The 16,922-nt window shown below is 39.5% G+C and overlaps 1 protein-coding gene across 1 annotated transcript in view; it reads right to left on the bottom strand.

The window, feature by feature from the left end:
• rsrc1 (arginine/serine-rich coiled-coil 1) overlaps positions 1-16,922 on the bottom strand; it is a 113,621-nt gene that overhangs the window by 88,598 nt on the left and 8,101 nt on the right. Inside the window, exon 4 of the mRNA XM_041994671.1 lies at positions 2,931-3,146. Within this exon, the coding sequence (XP_041850605.1) occupies positions 2,931-3,146 (216 nt within the window). The remainder of the gene's footprint in view (positions 1-2,930; positions 3,147-16,922) is intronic.

Here is a 16,922-nt window from a genome sequence, read left to right as displayed (position 1 = left end):
CTCGTCTTTTTCAATAAATTTTGCATGAAAACATGCCGCTGGAGCACCAAGTTGCCTGCTGTCATACTAGAGGAGTCTTAAATGTTTAATGACAACAACACCAAACACATGTGCGCACACAGAGTCAGTGTCAGGGTGCTGCTCTGAGGGGCCCCTCTTTCATCCTGACAGACACTATAAAGCTCCTGAGCCTCTTCTCCACCCCGCCTTGCCATCAGCACCACACTACTGCACTCTCCTTCTATCATCCAACAAGGAAACCTGGATGTAAATGAGGTTGGAGTGTTATAGTGTGTGTATGTGCACGTGTTTGTGAGCAAGAGGTGTGGATCAGGGTGCTCATATAGACCCTACCCCCATCACCATTAAAAAAGAATGACAAAGACAAAAGAAAAAGAAGAGGTGGCTTGTCATAGATGAGATAGTTAAAAAAAAAAAAAGTCTATGTTTTACATATTCCTGAAACACCTCACTGTTTCAGCCTTTCTTCTGCTAAAAGAGGACTTGTAACACACCTAAACTCCTGTGGGAACACCTGGGGAATAACAAGAATATCCATGGCAGGCAGGTTTTGGACCATAATGACTTCATGTTAAGGTCCAAAGATAGAATGACAGCTATACAGACATCTATCCATTCAAACAATATGCTTTAACCAGAAATAGAGCATTGTTTAGGCTTTGATCACTGTACTTTAACTTCCTGGAAAATTGTGTCTTTAATGATGTCCTAATAGTGTTTTAATGACTTTAAATGACTCATTTAATAGTAATAACATTAAAACGCAGAAATAACTATAATTAATACCCACATTTATTGAGAAGAAAGATTAAAAACTGATGTACTATTCTTGCAATCTGTATATACATATAAGCTCAAATGTTACACAGTGATAATTTAGGTGGTAATTTAAGTTAATTATCTCATTACAATGAAATATTCAGCTGTGAAACCTTGAGTATGATGTGGAGCATAGTTTAACATGAATCATGTCTCTGAATTTGGTTGCATATTCACCCCCAAAATCCTGAGTCTACACCCTGACAATACAAGCGGGTTGGTATTAATGCTATGGCTGAGAGATGTAAGTCAACCCATATGGTGGGTCAGTGGCACGATTGGATCAAAATTATTCAATCCTCGTAGGTTTAAGTAAACTGCAAGGCCAGATAACAGGATAGACAGTTTGAAATATATTAACACTGCCACAGGTGGGAATGCAAACACACATGTACACAAACCAACAAACATGCATGCAAAAAGACAAGTTAAAGCAGGGTCAGAGATAAAGAGAGAGATTCCTATCGATGCTAAAGGATATTGAAGCCTTAATAAGAAAACAGATATAGTCTGCTGGCCTTACATTTCGCAGTTAGCTTTATTTGTTTTCCTGATTCTGATCTAAGAAAGGCAATATGTAAGAGTTTAAAATAAACTGAACATTTTTCCTTTAAAAGCAAATCTCAATGCTCTGTTGGTACAAAAACATCTTAATCTAGTATTTTTTTTTAATTACCAAAGATACTATAATCATTAAAACATTAATGTTGACTACATAGACAGGCATCAATTTATTCAAATAATGCTCTTACATACACTACATATTTATTATCAACACATACACAACCAGTCAAAAGTCTTTTGCATTAAGCCTAAATGGAAAGTGTGTCCAAAAGTTTGACAGGTACTGTACCTTTGTTTGAGACCACTGAAAAGCCTCAAAATATTTGTAATTAATCGCCCACTTGGATAAACCAACTGTAGTCAATATCTGTATTAATTTAAACATGGTCCTCATATTTTTACACTTCAAAGCCTATAAACCTGATTACAAAGTTATCTGTAGAATATTTAAGCAATTAATGAATGCACCCCTTTTTATTTTGAGGGTGATAAATTTGTAAACACTGAAACCATTATAACATTCAGCCATAGGGAGATTTGTGGTACTTTAACTACCTGGTTTAATAAGCCAACTTTTGGATGCCTTCCATTATCAAGTCCTCTGCTTTCAAAACTGGAACAAACCCATTCTTAACATTTTAAGAAAAAAAAATAAATATATATATATATATATATATATATGTATGTATGTATGTTGTGGCTTATGTGATCAATTTAAACTTAAATTTCAACTAATCAATGCAGAATGAGGTAATCTGATGCAGCTATCCCATAACTTCAGATTCAGTTTGCTGCACAGCCGCTGGTCTTCATCACTCCTGGGATATATGGTTTGATAAATACATCTGCGTTATTCAATATGACAGACAACAACTGGGTACCAGTAATATTACAGTGGCTTCCCATCACATTAAAGAATGCTGTGTTGGTGAGGGACTGAATGCTATTCTGGTAGAAGTAAAGAGAGACCTCTAAGGTAGTTATCTGTAGAGGAGTGTAGCACTGTTAAAGTATCCAATACTCTAAACCTGATCCTGGTCTGTATTACAACCATATAAAGACACACTTCCAAGTAAGGATACCAACTTCTTTTGGCTTTTTTTTCATGTTTCAGACAACAAAGACATTGGAGGTGCATATGATCTTGTTATGTTTCTAGACTTATTGCACCTGGGCCTAAAGGGAGAGAAGAAATCAGAAATCATCCGGTGGTCAAAACATTTCTTGAAGCCCAAACTTGCACCATACTCCTACCTACCATCTTTTATATTACACTACAACATTTTCTTTTACATGAGGGATCTGTATCACATTACAAGGTCTGTATAGCCAACCGCTTGATTGCAGGGGGGGGTGGATTGATGGCTTGAAAGACTGAGTGATGGATGGTGGATGGACAAGCTGACACTAGTCTCCATGTTTAGTTATAATAACACAAATGGGCTGTGATGATTGAGCTGTGCCATAGATACAATTCTGTCTTCCTGTGAACTGAACTTTCATATTAAGTACAACTTTCCACTTACCCCTTCTTCTCTGCTTTGTCTTTGCTCCTGTCCTTGTCCCTGTCCTTCTCCCTGTCTCTGTCTCGCTCCTTCTCTTTCTCCCTCTCCCGTTCACGGCCTTTGCGTCGGCTCCGGTCCCGCTCTCTGCTGTTGCTGCGAGTCCTCTTGCGACTGTGGCTTGCTCGATGGCTGCGGCTGCCGCTCCTACTGCGAGACCTCCGGTGGTGCGAATGAGATCTGAAGAAATTAACAGTGATGAGTGTTAAGATCTCAGCTGTTAAGTCACTGATAAACCTTTTATTTCCTACTTGCTACATAAATAAGAACTCAGATGCACCTTTTACATATACAGTTCCAGTCAAAAGTTTGCACAGAACCCAACCCACCAACACTGAATGAGTGTGTGTAGCCAAAATCCAATTTATGTTTTGCCTTGTCTGGTTTGTATTTTAAACAAATAGTCTTTATTTTCAAAAATGACTTTTAATAACTCTCTGTAAATGTAGCAAACAATTTCTTTTATCTATCATTTATGTGTGAGTGTTGTAAGAATGGTAGAAAACAGAAATAAGAATCATGGGTGCATTGTTCCCACTAAGAAACGCACTTTTTGTGGATGCAATGCAGCACAGGTGAGTCATTGCTCATTGTGAAAGCCTATATTCTTCTACCCCCTTAAAGACTGTAAAAAGCTATTATGAAGCTTGCACAACAAACTTTGTTATGGGTGCTTTTAGTATTTTGGATTTTTGTCAACATGCAAATAAAATCATTTTACATGTAATAAAGATTTGCAAACCATAATCAGAAGGGAGATCTTAAATCAAAACCAAACTAATGAAATCTTCTGTCAGCAACACACAGTAAAGCCAACTTTGTGGAAACTGTGACTTTATGTTACAAGATAAAAACATTGTGAGGTTTGCATTCATTAAAACACAAAATGAAACTCCGTGGGATCAAATTTCCAGAGAGCTGACAGATTCATCCTTCATTGGACGGGCGCAATAATAGTTATATACAAACCGATATACCATAACAGTATCTCTCTCTCTCACACACACACACAGTAGAAATAGAGCCAATTAGATGCTGGCTCAGAGGAGGATCTGTCCACGGTATTGATTCTGACACTGACCCTCTGGTCTCTAAGAGATTTACAGTGGGAGATTCACTTTGTTAGCTATGACACACAAACATTAGCACTCTGATTTAAACAGCAGGAAAAAATTCAAAGTGTAACTTGTAAGTCAAAGTGCTCTACTCATCAACCTATTTATGTGTCACAGCACTCTAATAATTTAGACATGCTCTACAAAGATATGTATGAGACTGCATTCTGTGCCATAAGCACATGTGTGTCCGATGCAGGTGGAGGGGGGCATGATTTGAAGCCCCAGAAGAAATCGGCAGCTGAGATGTCGTTATTTTCCATCATCTATCATTTTATTGATTTGTCAATAAAAACAGTCAAACCTGCTGTCCACGAGCTTTATTGCTTTCCCCCCTTTATTAGTTTGCAGTTTGGGACATCCAGAGCTGTCTCTCTCCCAACAGAAAACTAATCATTTTCTTCAGACGCCTGTCACCAATCTAACAGACAACACTCTGACAACTGTTGCAATCAATTAGGCTGAGGTGATGCTGATCACTGGAGAGTCGCGTTACCAGTTTAAGGTCTCACCGACAGGAATCCCAGGGAAAATGTAGGAGAGAGAAAAGAATATAATCACAAATTAAGAATATCTTTAAGACACTTATAAATATAGAAAATTGAACTTATTAAATTTAATTTCAGGCTTACTTCATACAATTCCATATATATATATGTGTGTGTGTGTGTCTGTCTCTGTGTGTGTATATAATACTGCAAACACAAGCAATAAAAATAAAAGTAAATAAAGAAACTAAAATAAAACAATGCAGTTCAATGAATGGTCACTTGATGCCCAACTAATACTCCGAGCAGAAATGTTTATGACAATTCAAGTGGTGATTATGTTTTATAACTCTCATCATATTGTGTTAATGCTGAAAGTTGTGTGCTATTATGGGTATGGCTGCTTTGAGTGACGATTAGCTACTGTGGTTGTTAACAATCTGATGTGCATAATGTCTTCAGGCTATCAATCAGATCCACTCCTGGCTGTAGAAAAAATTAAGACGTGGAAGCTCCCAAGCTGTGCTTCTATGCAGCTGCCAATAGTACATGCGCGCTGCATCAGGAGTTATCTTAACATGGCATTTCCTCCCAAGCTGTGACAGGCTCCACCCCCTTTGCAACCCTGCAGGTAAGCAGGTATTGTCAATAAATAGATAATTAATTCAGCAGTTTTTGAGACAGAGTGTTTTCATACAAGAGTGAAAAACAGTGACAAATGGACACCATTTACCCAGATGGCATTTTTGAATATGTTGCTTTGTCCTGAAAAGTTCTAGCACAACACTTTCAAATATGAAACTCAAAAGTCAGCAGGTCCCAATATTTCTGTCTTAAAAAACACATAATTGCATTGCATTCATTTAGTAGAACCTTTAACCTAACCCTAATGTAACTTGCAAAGAGAAAAGATTAGGTTGGTCTCTTGTCCAAGGACACTCATGCACTTGACTGTAGAAGTTGGGGATCAATTCAACAACCTTTTGAATGAAGGACAGCCAGTCTGCCTTCTGAGCTACAGTCACCTGAGACTGTCTATTCTGTTGAAGATTAATACTTCATTTATCAGAACATCTGGATCAGTTATGCTGTAGTTACTTTCTCAGAGTATATCCAGTCTCACTGAAATGTGTAAAGCAGTCTCTTGTAGTGATTTTCAAAAATAATCAGAATGAAACATCTGATTCAGAGACAGAGGTTAAGGCGGACATACAATTTATAATTTTTAACACAATGTTTACTGGAGCTACAATTTGGCAAGTCAGAGAATAACACCTAATGGAAAGACAGAAAGGAAAATCTCTGCCATTTTTTGGGAATGGGGCCTCCAGGAAAGATAATCCATCAATGGCCCAAGCAGACCTTGGAATGAATGAATCTACATGTTGACAATGTCTGCGTATGTTTGTAATCAGCAGAACATGAGGAGAAATGCATCAGAGCTGCTGTGTTCCAAGCCTTAGTCCTATATTTACAGCCAAGCAAATTGTGGCCAGAAGCAGCAGATGCAAAAACACAATTTCTCTACCCCTCTCTTTAGTTCTCAGTCTCCCTTCCCTTTCTCCCTCTGATGGCAAAGAAAACAGCCCACTTCTGGGGTGTGCAGCAAATTAAATTTACTGTAGTTAATAGAGTGAGCCTATGCTGCTAAATGTCAATTTCCTGACCAAGTCCTTCCCCTTGGAGAATGATTAGCTAATTTGAGGCTGGGGATAAATGGGCTAATGCAGGACACACACAGATAAACAGCCACAGTTGGACCCCATTCCAAGTTCTTCCCCTGCTTTACATTTCATTGGCCTTATTATCTCCAGGGAAAATGGGTCCCCCTATGACCTAAACATATTTTCATTTCTAATAAAAAGCCCTTGCTGGTTGCCCCCACATGCACCCACCCCACCTCCCACACATACACACACAAATACACACATGTGCGTGCCCCCTCACAGCCTCCTTTCTATTCGTTCCCCGTTTCATCGTCCAATCCATTAAATCGGAGCTCTGCAATTGGCTGGAACCATTTTCCTGGTGAATTATCAATAGAGTAATTATGCTCCATGTTGGGAGCTGGGCTGAAGCTTATCGTCGCTGACCCCCTAGTGTGTGCCAGGATATGATCCCTCACCACAACCCATTGGGGTAATTATGTGTTCTGGTGTGAAGCTGGATGGTGTGTTACCTTTATCTGTATTCTATTTCTGCTTTCATTGAAAATTGGACATTAATAGCAGCTACGCGATACCACTAGTGTCAGATACAGGTGAGCATTTGCAGTGGAATCTGACCCCAGTCAAATCATTATTCATAGTACTCTGCGTAGGGATGGGGATGAATACACACACAAACACACAAAAAAGACCAATCACCTGCACTGTTCCTTTAACCTTATCTTGCCCCATTTGAGCGACAGTCACAGACATTCATACCGTTTTCCAAACTGTCTTCCATGGCTGGGAAGACAAAACAAAGCTTATGTCCAAACTATGTTTATCCCATAGTAGAAAAAAAACCCAGCTACTGGGAGATGCAGCTCATCTCCTCAGTGAAGATCCCCCAAGCAGTGTGCATATCCATTAAGCTAGTGTAGCACAGCAGTGATTAATGGCCATGTAACTTTATGCCTATTGGATTTCAGCAGACATTGGCGACAGTGACCCCCTTTCCATGAATCTGAGCAGTGAGTCACAAAAAGGTACTCATATACCACATATGTATCAAAATGATCATCTAAGGGTTCATTCATACCAGGATAGTCTGCTAGACTCAGCCGACTGGGGACTCGGTTCAGTTGTAGGGAGCAATATTCTTCTGGACTGAGACTGCGTTCACGCTGCACTTCTAAAACGAATCAGACCTTTTAAATAACGTGTTCCACTCTCCGCCAGAGGTGGCGCTGCACCATGAATTACTAAAGGAGAAGATGAGACACACAACGAAAAAGAAAACCATAACAACTTTGGTTTCTAGCACATAACAGCTAAATTCTTCCACTTCTGACTGTGAGCTACTTATCCTGTCCAGAGCCGCCTATCACCTCACACACACGTATGTTTTGGTTGTATTGGTTGTACTGTATGCTGCACGGTGATGTGGTGGTTAGCACTGCAGCCTCACAGCAGTGGAGTTTGCATGTGTGGGTTCTCTCCGGGTACTCCAGTATCCTCTGCCGTTCAAAGACACGCATGTTAGGTTAACTGGTCACTCTACATTCTCCCCAGGGGTGAGTGTGAGAGTGAATTGTTGTTTGTCTCTCTATGTTGGCCCTGCGATGGCCTGGCGACCTGTCCAGAGTGTACCCTGCCTTTTGCCTGTTCATTGCTGGGATAAGCTCCAGCTTCCCCGTTACCCTTAATTGGACAAAGCGGTATATAAAATGGATGGATGGAAATGGACACATTTTTCATTATAATCATAGTCTTTAACCATTTTTATTCATCTTCATGCATTATCTTTTTCTGATAATCAACTTGTGCATATTTCTGAATACATGTGATGGCCTGAGAGACTTTGACCCTGGACTGGGAACAGTGTGGTACACATAGGAGACACTGGGTTGTATGACGACAGGACATCTGCAAGATAAGACAGACTGTTATAGAGCGAAGCAGACTGTTTTATCTGGTCATTCAGACCACCCTGAAAATGCAGAGTAGAAAACAGCTTTCTCCTGCGACCACCTGCAGGTTGGATGCGATGCGCTCCTGGTACAAGTCTTTATTTTTCTTTTCTATAATAAACTTTATTAAACTTCACTCATCCAGACTCTTGATAATTTATTTTCTCACGACAACTGCAGATGTAGATGGATCGAGTATGCTTCTTAGATTTATATCAGAATTAATTTCATTCACAATACCCCAAACAAAGCCGACTTTCTGAGTGAACGTTTATTCAAAAAGGTTTGAATAAAAAAAAGCTGGCGTGAATGTGCCCTAAATTTCCTTAGAAGATGCTGCATTCGCAAGAAATTCTAACTAATGATCAGAATAAATTATGTTTTAATGGTTACCATCATTTGGACTTACAAATGTCCATCGGAGCTGCTGTGACTGTGTCCTGATATTCTACTGAGAAAACTACAGTCTAGTCCTTCAGCCATCATTCTCTGACTGTTCAGACATACACAACACATGTGCATATTTTAATGTAAGCCTAAAAAGCAAAGTCTATGTATTTTGTCATCTTAAGCATCATGTAACAAAAGTTAATTAACTAACAATTACAGCAATTGTGAGTTCATATAGTAAATGGGATATCATCTCTATAAAAAACATAGTTTGTAAAATTGGCTGAGGCAGAACCAATAATTCAACTAAGACAAAAATCACAAAAAAACTAGCATTATCCATTTCAACAACATCATTAGGAGCAAGTCAGAGACTTAATTGGACTTTAAAAAAAAATTTCTCTCTGCAGAATCATCATCTTTAAATACTAAGATTAACAGCAAATAAATAGTATTTTCTCTCTGTACAGTCCATTTTACTTAGCAAATTGAAGCTATTAAGTAATGATAAAACCTTATATGAGTACTCTCCAGACGTACACACATGCAAACAACAAAAAGACTTGCCAGTCAACTTTTCCATGCAATGGACAGATTGAAAAAGCAACGGGCCTGTTGAAAGTGAGACAATCTATATTTGAAGAACTTCATTAATTCAATGTTCCCCGCCGAGTTATTTCCAGTGACAGAGGCACACAGCAGCAGCTTAATGTTCAAGTTAAAAGTCACTTTTCTTTTTTCTGCCATTTCAATGTGTCTAAAAGCACCTTGAGTGAGCAATGTGCATTTCCTGCTGCCAAAAGACGTGGAAAACAGCTGTTCCTGCCTGACGCTGCCTGCTGAATGGAATGCAAATGTTAACCATCCAGAATTTATTACTTTTGAGTGCTCTTCAAACGCAACGGCAGACACAAGTTTAATTTATGATATTCCTCTAATTATGAGAGCTGTTGAAATCATTTCCCAAGCTGCTTCCTCCCTCCAAGCAGCCACATTATCTGTTCCTTCGGTTCACAGAACACACACACACACACACTAAGACTCCGTCATCCACCGTGCACACCCACACAGAAGCATAAATATACACATACACATGCTAAATACCACACAAGGAATCACTGCAAAGTAGCTGATTGTGAACACAATTAACACAGCAAAGACAGAGCATGAAAGATTCAGAGAAATGTTTTTTCTTCGTTCCCCTCTGCTTCATAAAAGTAATGTTTAGATTTGTCATAATTTTCAGTTTGCTTTTAATTTAGCAGTCTTCAACACAAACGTCTGCAATGCCCTGCTATGCTGTGAAGCAGAAATGAGACCCCATGCAGGCCACCCACTCACTATCTCCCAAACCCACCCAAATACACACACATGGATTTAGCTACAAGCCACAAGGTCAAGTCATTTAGCAGAGTTCAAAGGCCTTCAAAGGCCCCTCAGATCTATATGAACCTACAACGGACAGCCAACGATGAAGGAAAAGATGACTTTCTGCAGCCAGATATGGTTTCCATGTGTATGCATGCATGCATGTGTGTGTGTGTGTACTGGTGTGTTGGGCTGTCCAGTGCTGTATGTGTTGAATACCCTGTGTCTTCATTGGCACATATGCCCAGTGTCACTCAGCCTTCTTACTGCAATCCTAAACTTGGCCGTCTGGCATGCACTCGCAACCTTTGACCTCTGTGCAGCCACAGCTCGACATGACACCCATTAGCAGCTGGAGCTGGGGATGGTAAGGGGTGGGGGGTTGGTGGGGACCAGCTCAGCCACTCAGTCCAGACGCAAGGTCAAGTGGAGGTCTCACTTCGACTAGGTGCTAACTTGAGAACTTGCTCGCAGCCACTCCCGCAACTGAAACCCACTATTTTCCCTCCTTCCATTCATCACAGCCTGAAACAATTAGTTACGCTGAGTTAGGAGAGAGCGGTTTTAGTTGTCATTGCCTTCATCTATAAGATGGTGGAATGAAGGGGAGAGATACAAAAGGGGAGAAGAGAAGGAGGAGGAGGAAGGGGAGTGCTGACTAGGTGAGTAAGTGGTAGGTGTAGGACAATATGAGACTATGTAGAGAGAAGAAGTGATAAGAAAAAGAAAAAAAAAGGGTAATTAAAGTTAGGGAGTCAAGAACAACTAACAAAAAAGATGAAGAAAAAGAAACTCATAGAGAAGACAGAGCAGATGACCATACCTCACATCAAGCTGGCTCCAATTAGCAGGTGTGCTCTCAGATGTATTTTTCTGCCTTTTATACGCTTGTATTTATGAAGTGGTAGGAGATCTTAAAGCCCTTAGTATAACAGCCTTTTATTGTTAAATTGTGGACTGGTCGGCCCCGTGTGCTTAAGTGATTTAGGAACCTCACAACTCCGGTATAAGAAAAATCATAAACGCCGAGACAAACCATGTGGATGGACTGTAAAAGGCATCTAGGAACGGTCGACGAAAAGCAGACACACATTCCACTACTAAAGAGAAACTACACTTAATTAAACACCCAAGACACAACCGGAGTAGCACCCTGTTTTTCTTTTTTTTTGTTGTTGTTTTAACTCACCTCTTTGCTGGAATACCATAAAGTTGTCTTCTGACAGAACATAGACTTGTCTAATAAAAAAAAAAAAAAAAAAAAAAAACAACTAAAACTGCTTTTATATGAACTGCCATCAAAATGTAACAAGGAGGAAAGGAAGAAAAAACTTCACCTATACATCCCGGTGTTATATGTCCCATGCAAACGGGATAATATTTATTCTGCAACAGATTTGAATGACTTAAGAGGACATGAGACAGAAATGTACATACATACAACTTATAGACTAATTTTCTCTTTTTAATCTGTTCATAGACATCTTATGCAAACTGAGACTACTCAGCTTTCACCTGCTAATAATACAAATTCTAAAACATCCCAAATTTCTGTATTTATTCTGTAAATTAAAGATCATTATCTTTTTTGAAGTTTTTGAGGCTATTCAATATCATAATCGAGCTGCTGTTTTACACAATAATTCACTTTTATTAAATCTTTATTAAAGTGCAAAACTCTTAAGATTGATTTACATGCAGAAATGCAGGCAGAAGCTAAATGATGCCACATTGCAATGATTACATAAAAGCATTTGTCATGCACCTGCAGGAGTATATGGGCACACAATCTTATCCCACTTCTAGTGTGTGTTAGTTTCCCAATTACTTTTTTTTTTTAAACAGAAATCTGGCCAAATTTCACACCAACTAAACTGTTGACTGCATTTAAAATAACTATGTTTTTCTGTTTTGATTTGAAGCCAAAACTGCAACGTCAAGTTCTCTGTGCAGCCAGTCACAGAGGCTTTCTGCTCTTTGTTCAACCAATGATGAGACAGTTGGCCACGTATCCTTTGGCTGATCCATCTATCTCCACTTCGTCCTCATCTCTTCAGCTCTGCCAGAACCCAAATGGATAGACAGAGCAAAAAGGAAGACAAATTTCAAATAGAAAGCCTCGTGCGCATGGTGAGAAAGTGTTTCATTACTTTCAAATAGATTGTCAAGCTTTCAGTCAGGGTGCACATGATCCTTGTTTCATTTCTCTGCCATTCTTTATCTTTTATTTCCCTTTTTTAAACAAATAAATTACCAAAAGTGAGGGTAAAACTACATGTCACTATGTATTTATGTGGTAGATTTGGTGAACTGATAAGCTCAGGTCATGGTTACTTTAGCTGGCAATTTGCTGGCAAATTGTTTGGCGGGTATGACAAGGATTTTTTTCCTTTGGTGAGAAACACACATGACTGCTTAGCTAAAGATGAGTGAGGTGCTCACATACATTACTCTGAAATTCCTGCATAAAAATTGAAAATTTGTTGGTAAATATTTGGGAGCAGAAATGGAGATCCGTGTACTAAATATTATTAACATGAAGATTTTTGTTTATGCTTAAAAATCAATTGATAAATGTGTGCCAGAAAGTCAACACTGAGTATTATACTTCTTATGACTGTGCCAGTACATCCTCCAAACATCCATATGGTTTGAACCATAGCATAATTCAAGTACAAGGTATCCATAGCTGACTGAGGTTTGTCCATGCATGCTCTCTTCGCTCAGCTATCTGAGGACTGGCTCAAAATCTGGCCACCAAATGACACACAGCTCATAAACATACCTTCCCCCTTCCAATTCTTGTGCTGTATGTTTAAGAGTGAAAGAAGAGCTGTGGGCAGACGGCAGTATTTATTTTCGCATAAATTAAAAGCAAAAGCTGTTAATTAAAAGGGGAGAAATAAACACAGATAAACTAAAACTTTTCTAATCGACTACTTGGCAATGTGACCTCTGAGTATACAGGCCGTCATTCTAGGACTTCTTGTCCTGCTGGGAGAGTGGCATAGGGGGCTGATGTTTCGGTCCAGCTATGAGCAGCAGGCAACTGGTAGAGGCCCCCCTCCTTTTTATTCTCTCTCCCTCTATGTTTTACTGTCTTTCTAGCTCTCTCTCCCCTTCTTCTCCGCCCCAAGCGTTATTAGACCCAGGGCTCTGCTGCGGCTCCAAACAGCTCAATGACAACACATAGGGGCTGCCAATTAGAAATAATTAGACAGTCATTTCAGTGGCAAGTCTTTTTAAGTGCATATATAACGATGCAATGATGCTTATTAGCCGGCCTGAGCCAGCGAGGACCAGGGCCTCAAACGCTTTGGTGCTGGAGAAAATAATTATGCCAGTGATCACAAAGCGAGCTGCACATCTCTGTACTTCACCTCCACGTGTTTCAAAAATCCACTTCATTAGCTCCCATAATTAATCCTCCATTAATTGCAGGAAAAGCCCAGTTTACCTCCCTTCGTTTCTAATTATCATCTTATAAATAGTTATGGTTCTAATTAATGTGTTCATTAGGCAGGATATTTCTCTCAAAGCCTCGCTGGGAGCCAAAGGTCCGGCTCGGCTCTCTCTGAAGCCTAACCAGCCAGAAGGTGAGGCCATCCTGCCTGCATTTGCTTTTATTTTACTACATTCAACCTCCTAATTGGCATTTAAAACCCAATTTGGAAGAACTTCAAGAAGCTTAAATAGGAGAGAGAGACAGAAAGAAGGCAGGACAGAGAGAGATAGATACATTTGGTGTTCATTTTCTGTCTCTTGGTCGGGCCAGACAGATGAAGCTTTTCACTGTTACAAAGTGAAAGCAATGAGGGCAGATTGAATGTTATTAGTCTTTGGCAATACTACGGTTTTATTTGCAAAACAGTGAATCTGTGTATCTACTAAAGAAAGGTGGCAATAAAACACTTCCACTTTGGTTCAGATCAGCAGCCATATATATATATATATATATATATATATATTTATTTGCATCAATTTTTAATGGGTTAGCATATTAAATTCTACTGAACAATCACGTTTCATGTATCACTGTGTGTGGCCTAAAGTCATAATCCAGAACAATAAGAAGTTTTTTTTCTTAGGTATTAAATGCCAGTAGCAAAACTTTTGACCTGTTCTTGGACATTTTCATGAGTCTCTTCCTTTCTACAGTGATTAAACACAACACTATGTACATTCAGCAACTTACTAATTTAATTTATTTGTTTCTGCAGATTTAAAAATTTGTTTAACGTTTTATTATCTCAGCCAAGGCGGAGGTCATGTATTCAGCAGAGTTGGTTTGTCTGTCAAAGATTTTGAGGAAGTTTTCAGGAAATCTCAGAAATGGAATAAAGAAAAAGTGATTAGAGTGTGAGGGTGATCCAGATCACTGCCTGGATCCAAATTTTTTTAAGGATTCTTTACTATGGGGAGACAGGGATAATTTTGCCATTAAAGTTTCTATTTAAAAAATAATGCCCACGGTCGCTGGCAAAAAACAAAAAAAATTTACAATGGCTTAGTAGAGGTCTGCGATCTCTGAGTGCTTCACGTTAAATTTTAAGTATAAAGGCAAGTGTTTCCTAAATTCCCTGTATTTGGCTTAAAAACACAGTTTGAGTTATTATAAATAAATAATTACATTGCTTTACAATTATGTCAATGTTTTCCTGTACATATGAAATCCCTTTTTTGATTTAAACACAAATCAGTGTCCTGAAATCAATTCTGTCACAAAGATTAAGCAAGTGATGCCTTGGAGGTTCCTCTTCTCCCCTCCTTCATCTCTCACCCAACATCTAAAAACACAGTGACTGTCATTTCAACTGAGGATACAGCGCAACACACTTTGTGTGCCATTATTGCAGATTTGTTTAATAAATAGATAAAATGAGAAAAGGGACAAGTCTTTGATGTTAAACAAGTCTTTGTTTGGGACCATCAAACTAACTCCCTGATTTAATTGTCTGTGTGAGAGCACTGGTGTGATGCCTTTACTGAGGTGAATTTTCTGTTTGTGTGTGTGCATGCTCAGTGCAGACTCTACAGCAGTTGCTACCCAAGGGAGCGTGCTAGTGTGTTGTGAGCCTGCAGGATGGAGGGGTGTGATGGGAGGGGGGGGGCAGTTTGGCAGAAGTGAGAGGAGAGGAGGGGGGGTTTCCTCTGGCAGTAAAGGGGAACACTGCTTGCGGCGAGGCAGGGATGAAAGAGGCTGTCTGTGTCAGTCACTTATTCCTCCCTTTGGTAAATAAAGGTTTCTGACAACAAAGCTGAGCAGCGCTTGACTGGCCTTTACAGCAGATAAATAAAAAAGACAGCACAGAAAGAGAGTAAGACAGAGAGAGGGAGGAAAAGAGAGAAACAACAACAAACACGTTCAGATCTCACGACTGGAAGCATGTTGATTTTTATGGAGTAGAGAAGACGTAGCTGAACTAAACCGGGTCATCTTTCAGTTTAAATCAACCCTCTGCAAGTCCGGTAATAGGGGAAGAAGGAAGAAAGGGCAAAATATCATGATGTGGAAAGGGGAAAAGAAAAGATGTTAAGAGTGCATGGGATAACCGACAGATGGTTAAAAAAAATAAAATAAAAAGAAAAGCCAGGAGCCTGCTCTTAAACTCCAGTGCAGCACACTCTTGACAAACCAAAGACAACTAAATAGACATGTGAGCATGCTGAGCAGGATGGTGCATTTTTAAAAAGGAAGGGGATTTCAGGGTTTTTAATATTCTTCATTTCATATTGTATCCATCAGCACCTTCATTAATGACGTATGGTTCTCCAATAACAGCAATATCTAACAGAGTTCGCTTGTCATGTCCTCAAAACACACTCAGGGCTGTTTCCCTGTAAAACCAGCAACACCCAAAGCCACCTGCGACACTGCACACATATCTAAACTGTGTGAGTTAGTATATGATGGACACAAATGGGCTGAGAAATTCCCACTCGGCAATTTGACAGGGGGAACTGCTGATCCAGGTGCATGAAAGCTTGGAGGCTACACAGCTCACCCACAATAAAGTCGTTGATTTTCTACACCCCACCTCTGTCTTCTTGCACTCAACTGCCCCGCCATCCTTTCCTCCTGGTGTAAGACCTTTTCACTCCTCCCCTCAGTTCCTCACCTCAGCTCTCCCTGTTCCCAAGCTGCCTGGATGACCTTGTGCACACTCTACGTCAGAGTGAGGCAGAAAAAGCTATCTAGCAGATGTACGGCACCTCATCTCATACAGGGGAAAATTGCTGTGTGAAATAAATACCAGGCCATCGCTCAAGTCCTGCACATGCTCATACATGTGCGCAGACACACACATGCCTGGAGTCATTCTGTGATCTTCTATACAGAAAGCAGAGTTCATGTTATAGGCCTGTAACATCAGGATTACATACATCTCACAAACAAGTAAGACATAGCTGGGTGGTCAAGTGGTTAGAGGAAGACTATGTGTCAACCACTGCAGTACAAAGCTTCACACCTGCTTAAATATCCCTACCCAAGGCATTGAACACAGTATACACGCAAAAGAAGAATCTTTTGACTACCCTGACCACAGACTTTACTTAAGAGGAATACATGCTTAGGGGGAAAATGAAAGTCACTGTATTTACATGGAAATTAGGTTGTGCACATCCCTGTTTAGCATCCTACTTATAAATTACTGTAAGACCTTTGCAAAATCATGTCATAATGAAACAAATTAAATTAAAATCAATGAAAGAGATCTTGACAAAATGTATACGAGCAAAAGAGGACTAATTTTTCCGGAGTACTCCAATATTCAGCACCATTTTAGCAAACATAGATATCAGCCTATTAGGGTATGTTTTTTGTTTCCTTTTTGTTTATTTGTTTAAAACTGGGCTTAATCTGTGCACTGTCACTAATATAATTCCTGCAGCAAGGAGAACTATATATTCAGTAGAAAACATGATAAAAGTTATTTTAATAGCTTAGAACAAAGGTGTGTGTTTTTTTTTTTTTTTT

This window comes from Melanotaenia boesemani, chromosome 9 (genome assembly GCF_017639745.1).
Source record: "Melanotaenia boesemani isolate fMelBoe1 chromosome 9, fMelBoe1.pri, whole genome shotgun sequence".
NCBI lineage: Eukaryota > Metazoa > Chordata > Actinopteri > Atheriniformes > Melanotaeniidae > Melanotaenia > Melanotaenia boesemani.
Note: the sequence above shows the minus strand (reverse complement) of the source record. Positions and strands in the feature narration are given on the sequence as shown.